At 41.3% G+C, this 20,143-nt stretch overlaps 2 protein-coding genes across 6 annotated transcripts in view; both read right to left on the bottom strand.

Moving 5' to 3' along the window:
- drgx (dorsal root ganglia homeobox) overlaps positions 1-1,097 on the bottom strand; it is a 6,003-nt gene extending 4,906 nt beyond the window's left edge. Inside the window, exons 1-2 of the mRNA XM_034898014.1 lie at positions 958-1,097; positions 725-813 (exon numbers count right to left, since the gene is read on the bottom strand). Coding sequence (XP_034753905.1) covers positions 725-782 — 58 coding nt within the window. The 5' untranslated portion in view covers positions 783-813; positions 958-1,097. The remainder of the gene's footprint in view (positions 1-724; positions 814-957) is intronic.
- Positions 1,098-2,742: 1,645 nt separating this feature from the next.
- ercc6 (excision repair cross-complementation group 6) lies at positions 2,743-19,373 on the bottom strand. Of its 5 annotated transcripts, none has more exons than XM_034897928.1 (22): positions 19,279-19,373; positions 18,697-18,908; positions 18,324-18,552; positions 17,764-17,884; positions 17,530-17,644; positions 15,607-16,318; positions 14,063-14,194; positions 13,263-13,421; positions 12,231-12,366; positions 11,827-11,997; positions 11,388-11,564; positions 9,343-9,459; positions 8,805-8,900; positions 7,770-7,988; positions 7,252-7,362; positions 6,625-6,744; positions 6,299-6,393; positions 5,648-5,793; positions 4,351-4,932; positions 4,088-4,255; positions 3,914-4,002; positions 2,743-3,829 (listed from the first exon to the last, which is right to left on the bottom strand). In XM_034897928.1, exons 2-22 carry the CDS (start codon positions 18,896-18,898, stop codon positions 3,386-3,388), a joined length of 4,341 nt encoding a protein of 1,446 aa, XP_034753819.1. In that variant the 5' UTR covers positions 18,899-18,908; positions 19,279-19,373; the 3' UTR covers positions 2,743-3,385. The 5 variants fall into 5 exon arrangements, with proteins under 5 accessions (XP_034753819.1, XP_034753821.1, XP_034753817.1 ...); XM_034897930.1 differs by having other exon boundaries at positions 3,914-3,992; positions 4,087-4,255; XM_034897926.1 differs by having other exon boundaries at positions 15,607-16,321.
- Positions 19,374-20,143: the final 770 nt, after the last annotated feature.

The following is a 20,143-nucleotide window of genomic DNA, read 5'->3' on the forward strand; positions in this document are numbered from 1 at the left end:
GGGAGTTTATTGAATAAAATAGCACAATTGCATGCAATGCAATACAATTGCATGTTTATGTTAAAATCATCTCAATACGTGTGTTAAAAAATTTAAAAATAAAGAAATGCAGAAAAAACTATACATTTTGGCCCGAGCAGACAAGACCTCTGGCACAAATTGTATTTCTATTAGTTGCATGAAACATTGATGCTGGGTGTCTGGGGGGGACCATGACGGACTAAGAGCCATGACACCCAACATCTGTGCCCGGGACAAAACGCCCCCTCTGCCCCGGGGCCAAACCACCAGCGCTTTTCACCAAATCAGCCAGCAGATTGACATCGCAGAGTGAAACCCAGACTTAAACCTTTGTATCCATCTTTCAATTTGTAAGAAATTTGTAAATACTCGTTGATTTTATTCATTTTTTCATGGAGATGCATCAAGCAAACTGAATATCTGTTTCCATGCTGTTGTTGTAGCGATCACTATTCACTGCATTAAAATGACTTTTTCTTAGGGCCTTCATTTTCATTATTTATTGAAGATGATTATAAAAAACTGAAAAAAATAAAACATCTGCTCAGGCCTATTCTCCGTCCTCTTGCAACAACAACACACTCACTTTGTGCGCACGCAGTCTTAATAACCCCAAAAACTTTCAGACTCTGGCTTTCTACATTAGAAATAACTCGCAGCATTATAAAAACAATGTTGTGTAAATGAATAAGAGTCAACTTACATGTGTTGGAGCGACAGCACTCTGCGTCCAGCTGAGGTGGACAGTGAAAGTAGAACATCCTGGCGTTCCTCCGAGCTGCGAAACTCAACCTGGAACAGAGACAAAAGTTTCAGCTACATGCAGCCGCTACCGTGCGATTCAGATGTGTGGTGGAAAAATAAACACATTTAATCGTCCTGAGAAGAAGTGTCGGACTTCGAAACATTCAAAGTTGATGTGAGAGAGCATCCTACCTGCAGTTAGGATGCTGATGTGAGTGACTTCCCGCTCTGAAGAGAAGTGGGTGCTGCACTTCCACTGATTCTCTGACTGGGAGTGTCCTCTCTCTCTCTCTCTCCTCCTGCTCTCCTACACACACACACACACACACACACACACACACACACACACACACGCACACACACTCACACACACACACACACACACATCTCTGTCTCAGTCTCACTCTATGGGAGTGTCCAGATGTCTCCATAACTGTATAACTGTCTACAGAGTGTTATGGCTTTCAGCTAGAGTCGCAGAATCACACGCCTAATTGGTCCTAATCGGATTATCACGGGTTTGCCTCTCTCACCCTCGGCCCCTGGTGTGTGTGCGTGCGTGCGTGCGTGCGCGCGCGCGCGTGTGTGTGTGTGTGTGTGTTTCAGAGAAATATAGAAAAGGAGAGAGGGGAGATATACCCAAGGTGGAAAACGGCAGCTCTGCTCTGGTGCCAAAAAAATTCATCACAAGTGATTGTTATTCCAGAGTCAAGCATATTCCCTAACTATAAACATGCACACATACCCGCTGCACTTTTTATTTGGTTCTTTCATATATTAAAAAAAGGAGGATGGCTGCTTTTGGGTTTTAGATTGACTGTCGGGTGGGTTAATTGCTCGTCAGGGTGTGTTAGGGGGTCCACTTTACAAGGGTTGAGCATGTAGAACACTCACAAGGCCAAATTTTTGATTTTGTTCACAGCAAGGGGTCCAGCGATTTATTTCGCTTCCTCAGATAAATGATCTGCTGCGGGACCCTTTCAATTAGTTTTAAAGCGCATCTGGGACGGCAGAGCGCAGACGCCATGCGTCTCTGAGGTGGAGGCAAAATGAGGCTTCGAGAAGCAGCTGAAATTTAGAACAGCAGTGCGGGATTGGACTAAACCACATAAAGTGCAGAAAATCCCTTCTAATGGCGCGTAATTGGTTCTGTAATATCATTACAGGCGGATAATGGCCAGTTACAGGGCCCCGCGCTATTAAGGGTTTCCCTGGCGTGCAGCGTTTATGTTATTAAAGGGGGAATATAATGATATTTTAGTTATTAAATGCGCGTAATTAATTTATGCACCACTGAAAATAAAGTTGTTATTATGACCTCGGCGAGGTGCGTGGAGAAAATTGAAATCAAATAACGGTTGATAACTTTATCCCAATATTTGGTCTAGACAACTCTGACAAGAGTGCAGGCCTGAAGTGTGTGTGTGTGTGTGTGTGTGTGTGTGTGTGTGTGTGCGTGCGTGTGTCTGCTTCCTGTCAGCGGCTTTCCTCTCCATCCTCTGATGATTGCTTAAGTGACTAAATGAAATTACACTCTCATCTTCATTGGTTAGAAACAATTTTACAAGTTAACTTTACCTACGTCTAGTGGATTTTGAGTCCCATTTTTACATGATATCTATAGACTTCTTTTCAGGACCTTGGTCAGCACCACACCTCCACAAACAAGTAAAACTCCATCATGGTCTTGCAGGGACAGGGATCTTAAATCAGATTACTTTTTGATTAATTAAATTAAACAGAAACTTCCATATCTACCACCATTAGGTATATGTGATCATTTACCATAAACGTGTCAAATTTCTGCTACGGGCATCTACTTTACATACAATAATATAAGATCATACAATAATTGACATTGTTACGAAGTAATAGTCTAGACTAAAAGGTCTTCCGTTACTCTAATACTGTTCAAACAATTAAACTAAAAAAACAGCATTTACAGCGGTTTATTACATACAAGAAATGCAAGCCAGGGCATTACTGGCTGTTTCATTTTTTTATAAAAACATGACAGCTGAAATACTCTGCTTTTTGCCCATGTATCCACAAGTAGTTGGAGGTAGGTCATTTGAATATCACCGAAAATCCCCCCCCACCCACACAATATATTTGCACAGTTTAAGAAGTTAGAAATTACAAAACTGACTATTATATTTTATAGAGGAATATTAAAAAATATGACACAAGTGAGGCTGTTAAATCTACAAGGAATTTGACAGCAAACACATGTCTCCAAGTAAACCATTACTCAATGTATTACAGTTTTAACTTTCAGGCAAATATAAAACAAGTGAATTCAAGTATAACCAGGAACAAAAAAGAACCAAGCAATGGCAAGAACATGTGAACAAGAACAAATCTCAAACCAGTTCACATTGTAACAGATTTCCCCTTAAAGACGTTAACAGATAATGAACTGATGATATGAGTCAATGTCTTTTCCTACAATATGGTTCCATGACAAACCCATTTCAATCTATTGTGATTTTGTTGTTGTTGTTAGACATCTCAATTTGACAGAACATAACAAAAAATATATTCTAGGCTTGAACTCTACAGACGTATATTTGACAAGTACTCAAATATGCATCACAGTTCAGTCCCTTCTGTGCTTCACTCAGCGAAAGCGCTCCTTCAGTCTCCATATGCCCTCCTGACCAGAAGTCCTCTGGAAGTCACAGATGCTCCTGAGCAGCTCTCTGAAGACAGGCGCCTGTTTCTCGGTCAATCTCGGTTTGAAGTACTCCAGCACTTCCTGCGTGGACGCCTCCACATTCGCCTGGAAGGCTATAAAGTTGCGCACATCCACCAACAGCTCGTCGTGCTCAGTGGGCGGAGGTGGGGGGGAGCTTGTTCCTGGAACTCCGGAGCCATCCTCCTCTTCTTCTGCTTCTTCTCTTTGGCTGGAGGGCATGCTGAGGTAATTCCGGGCTTTCATCTTGGCCAGCAGGGAGGAGGAGGAGAGTGGGGCGGAGAATGACTCACTTTCTGCGCCCTCCCCACTGAAATGAGCTCCTGAACCAGGCTTCTTTGACACGGACCTCTTCACAATAGCAGCATCCTATAAGAGAAACGGATGAATTCACACAGCAAGGCCTCACAAATGCAACATAACTGTATTTTTTCATAATAACAGTGCCATTACCTTGCATTTGCTCGGAGTGGGGACAGATTTAACAGAAGGTGCAACCAGGAGAGAATTATTCTTTTGTCCGAACCGTTTCCTGAGACAGCAAACAAGGGGAAAACCGAGATGTTTATTTGACGTGAGATTAGTGGCGCCCGAAACAAACCGTGTGTCAGTGTGAGACTGTTTACTTTGCAGGTGGAGGAGGGGGTCTGTTGAAGGACAGCCGGCACTGCTGGCGAGAAACCTTAAGCGCCTTCAGGGCATCTTTGGCCACCCTGTTAGCTTCTGCTTCCACAAGAACATAGTCAGGGTTGGAGGACTCCATGATGCTGTCATGCTGCATTACACTGTGTATACCTTGAGAAAAAAAAGTGTCAACAAAGAAGCTTATTGTTTTTGCAAGACTTAGTAAATGAACCATGTCTGATATGGATGATGCACAAAAAGCCTACCAGATTTCTTGAAGAGCTTTGCCAAGACGTAATCGTCTAATTTCTTCTCTGTCTCATTGTCTTCACTCTCCGTTTTGTTGAAAGTCTTTTTCTTCACTAAGTGAGAGATGCGGTGGCCTTCAAACCGAGAACCCTTGGAGTGTTTACGCTTCCTATGTTTGTCTGAGTCAGCTGAGTCGCAGTGCTTCCTCTTTTCCCTGTGTTTCTGTGGGCTAGCCAGGACAGAGTCGATGTCTCGGTGTTGGTGAGAGCTGGATGAGTTTGTGTTTCTAACTGCCGGCTTGGCTGCATCCCGGTCTCTATTATGTTTTCTTGTATATTGGGTATTGGGTGAAATATTTGGCTCTACATCCTGGCCATTTTGGTTGGTGCTCTGACTTTCTGTTGGGCCATTTGGTTTTCCCGGGGAGTTTTGACTGCACGGAGTGTTTCCATCTCTTAATGCAGGAATGTGTCTGCTGCCTGCACCAGCTTCCTTCAGGTAGGCCGAGGTCTGGTTCTGTGTGTGACTGCCATGGTTTACCATGTGGGATGGCCTTGGCCTCTGAGGTTTCTTGGGTGCCTTGACATCAGAACCAGTTCCTGTATGACAATCAAAAAAAAAAAAAAAAAAAACTATCAGGTGAATTCTTTCAAAATTGTTATTTTGAATGTCAGTTGATGTACACAATAAAGCACAACACATACATCATTTATTAATTAAAAACAATTAACCAAAATATGAATAAGTAATTGGAGTAATTGGAAAGTAAATGGAATAAAAAACAAAAATACAGAATAAAAAAGTAAACCGCATTTGCACTAACCAAGGTAAAGCATAGAGTAAATAAACTACTAAGACAATTGAATAATAATAATAATAATAATAATAATAATAATAATAATAATAATATGAAAGTCAGGTTGAATATATGTACTTCTAGAAAAAGTTAATATTTAAATAACTTCAACAAGATCTTGAGGGAGGTGACATGAAATTTTGATAAAAAAAAAAAAAGTTAATTCTGGTCTGAGTGTGGATACTGATCCAAGTATTTAAATATATCCACTTCAAGTCCTACAGAAAAAGTAAGATTCTCCATCACAGAAATATCATGAATGACATCGAACAAATCTTCAGCCTTGTTGTCCACCACTTTCTTGTAAGGGCTTTCTTACTAGCTATGAACATGATATTAAACATATAGTTATTTCTTCCAAACTAAAATAAATTCAGATGATCTAATAAGAAGATAATAAATGTTTCCGTTTCTCTGGAAAGAACATAATCGAAAAAGCACAAGGAAATTATGCAGACCTGCAAATATGGCACTGGTCTCTGTTCCCTGACCTCCATCGGGGTCAGACAGAGTAAAGAGCTCATAGATGTCGTTAGACTTGAAGAAGCGTCTTTGTTTGGGGTCTTTCAGAACGCGGTTGGTCAGAAATTGTTTGAAGATTTGCCTGAAATTCAACAGACACAATACAGAATTAGATACTTGTGTGTAAGTTGTTATTTTACCTCAGCAGGCAACCTTGATCATCTGTCACCACAGAGTAGTTTGGCTGATGGATGAGAAAATTAGTTAACCGCACTACTGCAGGTATCAAAATAGAATCCCTGCAGATCTTTCAACTTGCTATTTGAAAGCACTTTACAGACCCAAACCAGACGGACCAACCGTTAGAAGTCCTAGATTGGCCATTTAGTAATGCAGGAAAGCTTTTCAATTACTGAGAACTGGGGAAGTGCAAGTAGTAATACAGCAATGATGTGAGCAATTAGTCATTTCATTACCAATATTCACAAACGTGTGAAGTCAATAGAAAGATAAATAAAATGCTAGAATGCATTAGAAAAAGAACAAAGGCCAGTTCAGGACTTTTTAATCAAGTTCTGTAATTGAATATCACAATAGAGGAGCTTAGGACTAAACATGAACAAAAGAAAAAATGCACTCTGGCTGACCTATGGTAGATTTTCTCCTCGATGGTCCCTGCAGTCAGCAGTCTGTAGACCGTCACCTGCTGCTTCTGACCAATCCTCCATGCTCGCTCCCGTGCCTATGAACAACACAACACATTCAAATGAACTGCTAATGTAAATTATTTGAAACACACTCAAGTTTGTTTCAGTCTTAAAATAAAGAAGGAAAAACAGCAAGAAGCAGAAAAAGCATGCACTAGAAATAGAGGTAATACAAGTGCATAGCTAAAATACTAAAAATTCATTAGAAATACTACACCTAGTTAAGGTTTTATTTGAATTATTAAGTGTGTGTGCATCTGTCAAACCTGTGTGTCGGTACTGGGGTTCCAGTCTGGGTCATAGATGATGACTCGGTTGGCTCCAGTCAGATTGACTCCCAGACCTCCGACTTTAGTGGTCAACAAAAAGATAAAAATGGATTTGTCCTGGGAAAAAAATTGTCAGCGATTAATGAACATCATGTCAAGTTTTATACTCCTTTCAATCATCATTTTGGTATATAATCAAATAAATAAATTACATCAGTAATTCAATTACATTTTATAGACGACAATACCTTGTTCTCTAACATTAAACCCTATTTAAAGAGAATCAAATAACTTAATCTGAACTTGGCTTTTGGTAATTTGATTCACCCTGCAGAAGGAAGATAAAAGAAAAAAAGTCTGACTTTGCATTATATTAAATATGACTCAAACTCCAAAATAATGGTACGTTTTGCCATGCATTTTAACAGAATCAGAGGGTTTGATAATTAAAAAATGTGTCTACTAAAGACAAAGACAATAGGGTATATGCAGTTTGAACAACAGATTGTCATCAATAAGTGTTTCCACCTCAGGGTGTGCAGGGTTCCATTGAAGCATTTTGTCCCTCAGGACGGGGATTTTCATGGGAAACACTTAGAGCCATTAGGGATAAATCATCCTTACCTCGTTGTAGCGAGCGATGAGGGGCTGTCGGGAAGCTATCGGGGTAGTGCCGTCCATTTTTAAGTATGAGTAGTTATTTTCTGTCACAAACACCTCCAAGATGTTCAACATCTGGAGAGGAGAAAGACGGTAAAGACAGCAGAGAGACAGTGAGGAAAGGAAGACAGGGAGACAGAGAGAAAAAGAGGGGCTGAGGTTTGGATAATCTCTAAAAGGATTAGAGCAGATTAATATTACATGGACAAAGATACCGACAGGGAGGGTCTCAGGTTTCCTCAGAGGTATAATCTCATTGGTATTGACTGCAACAGCTGGGATCTCTCTCTCTCCCTCTCTCTCCCTCTCTCTCCCTCTCTCTCTCTCTCCCTCTCTCTCTCTCTCTCTCTCTCTCTCTCTCTCTCCCTCTGTCCCTCTCTCCTCTAATTTAAGACATGATTTAATTTGACACTGGGAAGAAATTACATGTCTTGCCTATGCAAGATAGGTGAATCCGAAAGTCAGAGCAACGTGTTCCTAACCTGTCGAGACTGAGTGAAGAGCAGGACTCTGTGGCCCTGCTTGAACCAGAGTCGCAGCAGTGACTCAACCACTATCAGCTTGCCTGAGCGTTTCCAAAAGCCAAAGTGTTCCTCCTCAGTCAGCTGGTCTTCAGGGATTCCCCTCAAGATCCGGGGGCCGCCCGAGAAAAGGTCCGGGTGGTTACAGATCTTACGTAATGCTATCAAACCTGAGAATACCTAAACAGCACAAAAAAAGAAAACAAACACAGTTTTTGTGTTATTTTTATGAACACAGAATTGGTGGCAGGTTACAAAACGGGCAGAAAAAAAGCTTGGAAGATTTCACAGCATTTTACAGCATTGCACCATTAAAAAAATTAAGCATTTACACCATTTATGTCTACAGGAATACGTTACATCATTAATTTACAAACAAAAAGTCCGTGTTTCTCGATGAAGGCTTAACGGTCACAGCATTAGTAATGGTGGTTAATGGACTGAGAGTGACCACAGAATATGTCTATAAGAGTGTGTGTGTGTGTGTGTGTGTGTGTGTGTGTGTGTGTGTGTGTGTGTGTGTGTACACTTTGCTGTGGTCAGCCTTGGCTCTCCAACACGTCAATTTGGTCAGTGGTGATAAATGGTCGAGTCTCTCTCTCCAGGGTCTAGCTAATGTAAGAGGACCAACTACACAGCTTCCTTAAAAGAGAGCATCTTAAAGAATACCAAAGTCAAGCTATTAGGTGTTTAACAAAACGTAGATGGCAAAAAAAAATTATTCCACAGATGGCACTTCAAGGTGTTGTTCATCAAGTGTACAAGACAGCATAAAAATATGCACAAAAGGGCTGTGAGTGAGAGAAGTGAACTGATATTCATCAGTTAGAAGGTTAAATAATGAATAGGGCAAGTCTTGTTCCTGGACGCCTTCTCATTGACCGAAAGTTTTGCCCTTCTTGTCCTTATAATGCAACATGGGTCAACACAAAGAGCCCAAATACAGGAAGCATAAACAAATAGTGAGAGCGGTTTAAATATGAAAGCGAGGCTTACCTGCATATCCCCGTTAAGTATCTGGTAGACCTCTTTGGAATCTAAGAAGCTCTGATACACCTGCCGCTGGTCCTCTGTTAATCTGCAAAACAGAACCTACACACATACCAACACACACACATACACACACACGTAAAAGTGTGTAATAAGCACTGAGCATCCGCTTTAAAACCCCTTGATGAAGTGTATTGTGTGAGAAGATAAATTAGAGGGAAGCAACGTGTTTTTGGAGCCACTGCTGTCCCAAGGGACTGACTTAATGAGCTGAAGAGGACTGAGGAGTCAACCACCATCAGCTGCATTGGACAGACCAGGGACCAGCCACCTTAATGAATACCTGCTCCTTTTACTTTACTAGGACTTTATTAGCTGGCTTCACCTGACAAGGGCCATGCACATTCATCAAATACTCCTTAGACGTGGCACATACAGTCACATCCAATCAGATAAACACCTCCCCAGTTAAGAGAACCAGACGTGAGAGGCTGTTCAATACCTACACACAACAGGGTCAAATGTCTTAGAGTATGATGAATACCTGTTCATTTTTGTCAGGTAAGGAGAGGTTGGCCTTAACGTCTGCCTTCATTCTTCTGAGCAGGTAAGGATTTATGGTGTCCCTCAGCACACATGCACACTTAAATGCCGTCTGGACCTGAAAAACAACACAAACAAACAGCTTTAAAACAACAATCTGTTCAGTGTGTCAAAACACCCACACCTGTCAGTGTCCTGAGGCATGATTGTCGTTTAGCCCCTCCTCTGCCCTCTCTCATCACCTCCCTCATGTTGCTGTCCCTCTCAGCAGGCCAAGCCATTAAACATTGATCAGAGTGCCATTGGTCTTGAGGGACAGAGACCTTTTCTTTCATCAGTACTACAAGCCTGCTCCATTGGAAACAGAGGGGGAGCTTGAGCACCACTCTGTCCCACCCCACTAAAAGCTCTACTGCAAATGTCCTGCTTCCCCTCATCCAGAGTCAGTGCTAAAGGACAGTTAGCCTTTTAAACAATAACTCACTGGGGGTCCACAGAGGGATCAAAGTCACCCTTGGCAAAGCTAGAGGGGACAATAATATGGTGGGATTTAGGGCTCAATAAAGGTCAGAGTGGAAAAGAAGAAGAGGAGGGCAGCAGATTATCCAGTGATCTCTACACAAGCTGCTGAGTGGATTCACATGGGACTGCAAACGCATGCTTGAGTAATGGATCCCGCATCCACATGTTCATCCAGCACCACCCCATCCACATGCAATGTTACATATATCTAGTTCATATACTGTACATGAACATCCGTCAAGGACGTGCTTTGCTGTTCTGAGGATTTCGAGAAGAGGATAAGGCAGCAGTGCTTAGCCCTCTCTGACCATTTAATAACATTAATAATTAGTAAAGGTTTTTATTATCGACAGCGGAAGAAGCATCAATAGCAAGCTTAAATAATTAAATCCATACAGTCAGTCAGTGGGTTATTAACGATTGAGCACTAATGACAAAGGGCTACAATTTAGCTCACTGGCTCTCCACTTTAGCCTCTCCTTCTCTCTCTCTCACACACACTAGGGATGTACTGAAGTTCCTTTGCATGGACCTACATTTTCCTGCACTGCACTTAATAACTCTGTTGCTCCACTATCTCCCCTTCTGACTTGCTTTCATCTTGCTCTGCAGTACTGTGTCTGTACACGCATGTGTGTGTGACTATTGTTAAAGTGACACTTTAGCACGTCATCGGTCCTTCCTTATGTCATGGTTACAGATAACGTCTACCTCTTTGACACCATTGACCAGGGTTGGGCCAGGGTTGTCTGATAAGGGTCAACCTTCTTTTGGAAATTCAAACCAAGACAGTCAACATGGTATATCCCTGGTGACATAACAATTCCGAGATCACCTGGGTCACAACCCGGGAGCAATGCATTACAATGACCTGACAAAATGCTAGAAATCTAATTTCTTTAAAAAGACAGAGTCAAATCTCTGTTGTCATTGTGTGCAGCAACCTGTGATGACTGCCCTTTCTCATTTCCAACCAATCGCATAATTTAGGCCTAACACGACTGTCTACCCTGATCCAACACACCTGGCAACCTGGGTTGCAAAGCCGAGTAGATCGAGGAGGGTTGCCTCATTCAAACACCTTGGTATAACCCTGGCTGAGCCATTGCTGTGAAAGGGGTGTTTCAGGGTTGCTTGATATTACACTCGGTATTGCTGTAGGTATGCTAGTCATCCTTTTTCTTCTCTTCCCATAAGCTTTCGTCCATAATGGAAATCTTAATTATGGCTTTAAATGTTATCCTATTCGTATTTGAAGGTAAAATAGTTTGTTTTAATTTTAAATAAACATGGTCAATTTAAATCAAATTGCACAATGCGAAATGTAAAGACAAAGCAAAATTACAGAGTTATGCTCAGTCCTTACACCTGGTTTCTGCTTCCTCATATCTTCTGAAAATGTGGCCCAAGACTCGAATGGGGTTACATTTCTTGATGCATTTTTTGTACTAGACTTCAAAGTTCAAAAGAAAGGAAGCCGAATTTAAACAAATCCTAACTGTGCATTTGTGCGTATACCAGTACCTGTACAGGTGAGGCATTGCTGTATCCTCCCATGGTGATCGGCACAGAGAACTGCTCCATGAAGACAGGCAATGTCCCCAGTTTGCCGGGAAATATGAAGTCAAACAGAGACCACAACTCCTTTAAATTGTTCTGCATGGGAGACCCTGACAGGATGAACCTGTGGGGAGTGCGAAACTAGAGAGGGAAGAGAGAATGTATGTTATTCCTTAAGTTCAATGAGATGTCCTAACACGTTTGAAGTTGCTCTACAAGAATGAATGGAAGTAAATACATAGATTATTATAGGTAGGAACGTGGAAAGGGATAATCTAGATGACCAACAGACCTTAGCAAAGTTTAAATGTAATCACAAGTAAACATTGTTACTACTGTATGGTTTCAAATGTTGTGGTTAGATTGTGTGCGTTCACTGATGTGTCTCTGTTTGAAACAATACCTGTTTGCAGGCAGTGGTAACTCCAGCATTTGGATTCCTGATCTTATGGCCCTCATCCAGGATGACGTAGTGCCAATCAAAGCGCTGCAAGGTGTCTTGCATATTCCTCACAGCTGAATATGAGGTTATCAGGATACCATGACAGGAAGCTATCTCTGGAATAAGCTTTTCCTGCAACAGAGAAGAAAAAAAAAAACACATATCAGTGCAGTTTTTCATCAGTGCAATTACTAACCATCTCTGGTAGCTTGAGTGTCAAAGTAGGGCATCTACTTTAATGTGGTTTGAGGAAGGAGAGGTGAAGAGGGGAGAAGGTTAGGAGATAATGCTACATCAACAAACCTCTAGTGCCCCCCAGAGGCTAACTAAATTATTAAAATCAATTACACAGGAACACCGATTACCTTGTTGCTCGTGAACGAGCCCGTTTCATGTAGAACAGCCACTCTGAAAGGAGGCCACCAGGTGTGAAACTCCATTACCCACTGGTGCATGACTGTAGCTGGGCACACAATGACCGTTGGACCCAAACCAACATACCTACAACCAAACACACGGTACAGAGCTGTTTATTTGCAAACCTGCGATTAAGATAGGTAACAAGGGAACGTAAGGTTCATTTAACTTTGGATAACCTCAGCAATTTCATTAGCTACTTACAGTCATCATTTATATAACGAATTATAGAAAGTAAAGGCTTTTTCCCAATAAGTGAAAATGAGCTTTGCTTGCATGCACAATGTGGGATGCATAAGGGAAATAGCAATAGCTGAGTGTCCAGGTACAATAATGCAGCAGACTGATCTTACTACAAAGTCTAGCCCCACCGATTCACACACTCTCTGTGAATATATCTACAAAAAGGTGCATGTACACATGCTCAGCTCCTCTGTAAAGATTTACAAGTGCTTTGTCAAACACAGACACACACGCATAAAGATACACTAATGGGCTGGTATGAACCTCTGCTTGGTGGAAGCTATTGATACTTGGCCATAATTGAGTTTGCAAGCAATCAATTTGTGGGCGTCTATAGTAGACAGAGTATTGACCATCGGAGAAGCCCCACCTTCTAAATACACGGCTGTTGTTTGAGGAGTAAAACAAGATGATCGCCACCGCAGCGTCATGCTTCCCATGGTTTATTTGTTGTCCCACACCTGCTCCACCCCCAGTTTATCAGTCCAAAATTCATTTTAAGTGTTCATGAACACACTACTCAAACACACACACACAACCAAGAGTGTCAGTGTTTTCTCTGATGTCTGCAGTAAGAAAGTGAAGAGTCTGATAATTGAAACATGTTTAATAATTCAGATGAACACTCTCAAGCTGAAATCCCCCTAATCAAATATTCATACCATACAGACACAAAGTCTCTGGCCACAGTTTGTGTGTGTGTGTGTGTGTGTGTGTGTGTGTGTGTACAAGTGTACCTGTAGTTTGATCCTCTGGTCCTCAGTTTGCTGTAGCTCAGTCCAGCCAGAAAGCAGATAACCTGGATGGTTTTACCCAGTCCCATCTCGTCTCCCAGGATGCCCCCTGCCTGCTGACAGTGTAGTTCCCACATCCACCGCACACCAGTCTGCTGATACCTGATAATGATACACACGTGCAAAACATAACCAAACCAGTGCATCACAGAAACTAACCACGTGCACACATGACAGGTTGGCCAAGTAATCATATCGTATTTTAAATTAAATCTAGTTCAATTACATGCTTGCCGTCAAATTACCCAATTCCTACCAGTTAGAGAAATTATTTAGTTGTACTTGCAAGCTCAAAATACATTGATATAAGTGATTAATGTACTACTGTAATATTAAATCCATGCCAAATAGCAAGTTCAGACAAGATACAATCACAACTAAGAGTTGGCTTGGCAAAGCAATATTTACTGACTAAGCTAAAGTCAAGTTGCCACAGTTAATTAGTGTTTAAAAACAACAACAGATTGACAAAATGACTTACCAATGAATACTAGTGACCTTTTAGCAGTAAGTGAAGCAAGATGATGCTGTCTTGATGAAATAATCTTTGGTTACTCTTTACAATTTGAAAAGGTTTCAAATGTTTTAAGAAGCAGTAAGTTTGTTGAAGATATTGTGACATGCCAATTGTTCTACAGCTATTATTCAGATGCTATCACTTCTTTAGTAAACATTTATAAACATTTGTGTACAACAGTGTGTGGACATTTGAGTTAACTCAACGTTACACATTGTACACTTACTTGTAAAGTTTTTTCCACAAGAAGCCAGGTACTTTGAAGCCCTCGTCAAATTCTTCATCACTGTCATCTGTTAGCACCTCGCCGCTTTCTCTCTTTGCCTCCCTGTCTCGAAGACGCTGTCGCTTCCATCTCCTTGTAAGAGAATGAGTACATATTGAAGAAGCACATCTAGCAGTAAAATGCATTTCTCTGTTATTTACTGTGAAGATTTCCGGGGTGCTTCAGCCAATATTAGTGAACTGAGACAACTCGCTGAGCAAGAAGTCAAAGAACAAAGACTTTAAACAGCTAGTTGGCTGGACATTGGTAGCTTCAATGTTGCTTCACGATATATTAGACTAAACGTTCAGTAATTGATATTGTGTTTATACATCCAAAATTAAAATAATTTGTTAATCCAAGCTTGAAAAAGATTTCTCTGTCTATAGGTGTTAGCCCTGTGACGGACTAGTGACCTGTCCAGGTCACTATGCATTGTGGGACAGGTCCAGCTACACAGAACCCTGAACAGGGAAAGCCGGTATAGAGAATAGATGGATTGATGTACCATTTACACCTCTTGCCCTCACTGATTTATTTTAAGACTTGCCTACACAAGTGTATGGATAGCAAATGTTTTAAGTTGTAGGTATTTCCCTTGAGCGATGGAACATCCACAGGAAAAAGGGAAATGTAAAGGAGAACAGTTTTGTGTTCAGGAGAGAGGGCAGTTAGAGGCACAGTCGTCGCGCAGCAAATGAAGATTGATACAGACAATTAGTAGTGCGAGTTCCCCAGAAAGGTGTGAGGTGGAGAGGATAAGAATCCATCTTCATTTGGGCCTGGTCCTGTCACCCGGCCACGAAACTGGTCCTTTAGCTGGGCCTGGGAGACCACACTCTCTAATTAAGTCAAGACTAAGCATTGGTTCAGTTAATTACACTTCTCTGCCCCCACTCCACCCAACTACAGATACCACCCGCTCTAATATCATTCCTCATATAAGCTAGCCTCACCATCCATGTCTATGCTGTTGAACTGACATTCAATCACTAAAGTGTAAAAAAAAAGAAAGGACACATGCCAACACAATTTATTTGGCAGCTATAAATATGAAATCTCATTAGGGCTGCTCTTCCATTAATTTGAGCATTACAGTGAGTGAGTGAGTGTATAGAACCATGTGCAGTAGGATAATTAGGCCAGTGTGAGAGCATAGAGAGAAAAAGAGAAGGGAGTGAATTTGCTTAGTCAAGAAACAGCTGCCAATCTCATCTGGGATTAACTCTCCTTCTGCACTACGGAGCCAGCAGAAAGCAACTGCCTTTCTCCTTAACTAAAGGGAATAACAATAGAACATTTGCACCACTGCCATTGCAAATGTCATGCAAAGTTAAAGGCTCATTTTAGTGTTTGTGGAGCACGTCATTTACAGGCATGGATGTATGATGAAAACTTTTCACACCTTTGCATCCAACCATCTAACATCTACAGTTCAGACACTGAGCACATTACAAAACTAGGGGCCACAATGATCAATCATTTAACAAAGTTTATGATCATACCTTAATCTCTGTTTGTAGCACTCCACATCTCCATCATCTTTCTTCTTTTTGTCTTTACCCTTCACATCCTCCTCTTCATCTGAACTCTCAGGGCAGTATTCTTCATCACTCTCCTCTTTTTTCTTTACTTTCTTCCTCCCTTTTCCTTCACTTTTTTTCTTGTACGGTTTCAACTCATACTCTTCTTCATCCTCCTCCCCAAAGCCCTCCTCAATGGCTTCTCTTTCCTCTTGGTCAGGATCTATGCCTTCATCACTGGGCAGGTATTCTGACCCCTCACTGTCTGTTTCCTCTCCCTCAGTGTGATGCTTCCTCTTTGGTTTAGGGAGCTGGGGCTCAGCCTTAGGACGAGCCTTAGGATGGGCTTTCAAAGCCGTTATCTGGAGCTTTCGTATGCGCTTCCTCATTTTTTTGTCCTTGGAAGAAGTAACAATTCTGTTGTTTTTTCCCTTGGCCTCACCAGGGCTGAGTCCGGACCCCCTCTTCTTTTTTAGAAGAGGAACTCTCTTCCTCTCAGTAGCCATCTTGGCCTGGTCCGCCAAGTATAGGTCAAAGGCCGAGTTCTCGACAAGCATCACTTTTCGAGGCTCCTTTTTTTCCTCCTTCTGCGGGATTCTTGTTCCAAAAGGAGTCATGTGACCCTTCCGGATAAGCTCCTCCCATTCGGTCTCTTGAGCAGGCATGAGCATGCTGCCCAGTGTGGACGGCCCAGCTTCTGATAAAAACACACACATCAGGCAGGGTTAGATAAAGAAATGTTGAGTATTGGTTCTTAAAAGGTTCTCCTGTAAAGGTTTTTGTTTTTTTGAGTAGCACTATGAAATAATGTTTTGATTAGCAGGGCCCCGTTTTGTGTGCTACTCGTGCACACATATGACGACAAATATGCGAGCAAGCTGGTTTTAAAATACTTTTTGTTGATAAACACTGAACGTCTACATAACCTTTCTGGTTTACTAGAAAACTTCACAGTGCACCTTTAGGCTATGTGCGGAGCTAATTTACATGGAAATGTGACAACAAACAAAGAAATGAACTTGTGTTGAGACATTTTTCAAGGAAAGGTTAAATCAGCAGGGAATCACATTTGACACAGCTGTTTTTAGATTTCAATTTATTTGGTTTAGTTTTATATAAGTATGTCTTAGCCATTTCTGTTATGTCTCTGTGATGTGATGACGGCTTTTTATACGGTTAATGTTCAACTCTACCAAAACACAACCTAACGTATATCCCAAACAGAATTGGTTATGTATTGCTGCGTCCTTTTCTGAGAACATTGAAAAAGTGTTGACAGCTGTTTGGAAGGGTGTTGGGTTGTATATCATGGTTATGTTGGATTTTAACTTCCACACACCCATCATTCAGGAGCAAGCTGATCTCGAAGGCTATTGCCAAACATATATGGCAACATATAAACTGGAGACAAACATTCCAACAGTAAAAGTAACACAGGTGTCACAATGAAAACATCAGCGGAAAGTTCAATAGGAAAATGTTTCGGTCCTTTCACATATATTATGGTGGGTGTGTCAGGGTGATGTGCTGAAGATGTAACATATATGAACATGAACATCTACAGCCATCCATGCACCTTACAGTGTATTTTTAACCACCCGTTATTTATTCAAGCTTTCACTTGCAATCTTCTCTGACAATTCCTTAAACAAGGAATGCCACAGAATAGCCTTCTTGGCAACCATAACTGCAAATGCTATTAATGCTTTGCATTGTTCTTGTTTTTGCTTTGTTTTTTTACACTTGGGGTAGAGCTGAATATAACCCTGGTTTCACATTATCTATAGCAAGCAGGGAGGACTTTTTTTGCTTTATGTGACTCAGTACTGATTCCCCTCATTAATGAGTTTTCAATGTTTTTAGTTAATACACTGAAAAGCAACCACAGGTTAAAAGACACCTCACCTTCCTCTTCATCATCCTCTGCCAAAAGCTCAGCTTCCACCCTTTTGGTGTCCTCTCCTCCCAAAACGGCCTGAAGTCGCTTCTGTTTGGCTTTGACCTTCTTCAGCTGTTTCTCCTGAATTAAAAGGTGTTTTAATCTTCATGACAGTCACTGTCAATTTTATCTTGATGTAACATTTATTATGTAAATCATACAATTCTAATTTCAGGATTTTCCCATATTTTGTATTTTACCTTATTTTCTTTTTGTCGTTTTACAGATTCAATCTTCCTACTGATATCTTTGCTGGAGGTAGCGTAAGGAGACAGCTGCTCGATAATCTTGTTGATTTGTTTCAGAGATACTGTGATGGACCTGAAACATACAATTTTATAAAAACAGAGGAAGATTTATTAGCCCCTTAAATGTTTATTGCTATTTTGAAATCCAAAGACGTAAAGATAATGGAGAATTTTTTCGTCTTTTATTTTTGTCATCGGAGCTTACTTAGTGATAAATTTACATCTGATCCGGGCTCAAAAGTACTACTGTTAATAAGTCTTGGAGAAAACTGAATGATAATTATGCTTCTACCAGTGCTACTAACCAGGATGATCTTTCATTTAAAAACATGATCTTAACATTTTACCAAGGAAAAAGTTATATGATACTGGTATCAGTACAAATTATGAAGACTTAGATTGAAGGACTTTCATAGGAACACTTCAATACAATACAATACTTTTGCCTAGAGGAAAACTAAAAAAGAAAACATTGCAGAAGTCTATATTTTATTGCAGTTATCATCCTTTACCTGACATCATCGAGTACAGAGTGGTATTCCTTCTCCGCCTCAGCCTTAGCAGTAGCCTGACTGGCCTCCTGGATTGCCTCGTCCACTTGACGGAGGACACCTTGCTCAAGGACGTCCTGGTCATACACAGCAACACCAAGGCCCTGGAGTTCATCTGCTCCAGAACTGGCAGATGCTGCTTGAATACGCTGTCGGTCAATCTGCAGCAAGGCTCCAGACCTCTTACCACCTGTACCACACCACAGATCGCAATACATGGACGCATGAGATAGCCAGGGGTAACTCTTTGTGGTTAACAATAATCAGTTTGACAGATCAACACTTTTCATTATGATCTTCCCTACTCTCTTGTGGTAAGAGTTGCTTAACTCACCATTGTTACCCTCCCCAGGTCCAATGTTGGCAGGATAGGCTGTAGCAACCTCGGAGCCCTGACTGTTTTCAGGTAAAGAGCAGATTGCTGAGCACCCTGTCGCCCCATCCTCGTCTGTCCCTCCCAGGGTAAGGGCAGCACTGGCATGGCTGGATAAAGAGGAGGGCACTTGGTCCTCTGAACCGTCTAACGTCACAGGCATAGTGATGGAGCTACAAACGGAGTGAGTAAAGTGTGTCATTCACGTGTCAAACAGACGATATAACGTTAAGTATCGTCTAAGCCCTGGTTTTACTCGAATAAATAACAGGTAGGACGTTATTACATTTACATAAAGTTGAGTTAGAAAGTCTTTCATAAATGTCCATTGTTTATATGGCTCGGCTAGCATGCTAAGCTAACAGTGAGCCAAACATCATTAGCTCTGTACTGGCGAGCAGCAGCAAGTCGGTTTGAATTAAACTAGCTAACATACCAACAAATACAGAGTGATACAACAGACAGTTAGCGTTAATACGTTGTTGATGTTGACTAGCTGGGTGCAATAAGAGCGTCGAAGCGACAATGACAGAAGTTACTTACATAACCTGCAGCTACACAACATCACTAGCTTGGTTTATGTCATGTATGTTGTTGCTACTAGTCAAGCGCTTGTTTCCGGTGCCAGAGGAGGCATTGTGCTCGCTGTTCAATGACTTCCTTATTGGACAGCGCCCTCTGCTGATATAAAGGTGCACAGGGCTCTGGTCCACTAGATGGCGCCACTAAACAACTCATTTTAGTTAGAGAATGGAGGAACTCACCCCCATTCCAATGAAAAGGTTCTGGACCACATTTTGCCATCTAACCCATTGTGTTTGTGTTTTGCATAATCAGCTTGGTTAGATATAGCCTGATATAGCCTGTGTTGAAGAGGAAGCAAGAGAGTTTGGGAGTTTTTGTGTTGCAATCAGGGTGCAGTCCAACCAGACCTTGCACAATGGAACGGACCTAAAGCCACTTCAAAGCTCCAAACTGCTACTCCTCTGCAAATCAATCCCTTTTTAATGGAGTTTCCTTCAAACAATTGAAAAACCGTAGCCTACACTTCATGGATGTCAAAACATTAGCAGTGCCAAAAACTTGCATCTCAGAGGAAGTTTGTTTACAGTGTCTTGCAAAAATAAACAAAAGACTTAATTAAAACATCTTCTCTGCCTTGCATTGTGAGCAAAGGCCGGCAAACTTTCCAAACATTGTTATTTGTGTAAAAAGATATATCTATGTAGGGATAGATATTGCTGTCACTCTTGGCTCAGAAAATGTAGAAAGATGGAGACACTGTTCTATTTTAATTGTTAAATGTGGGTCACCTTCAGTAAAACGCTCCAGAGACACTGGAGGGGATTTTAATTTACAGTATGAAATACTGAACCAAAAGTATATATACAGTGCGTAAAAACGTGCA

This window comes from Etheostoma cragini, chromosome 17 (genome assembly GCF_013103735.1).
Source record: "Etheostoma cragini isolate CJK2018 chromosome 17, CSU_Ecrag_1.0, whole genome shotgun sequence".
NCBI lineage: Eukaryota > Metazoa > Chordata > Actinopteri > Perciformes > Percidae > Etheostoma > Etheostoma cragini.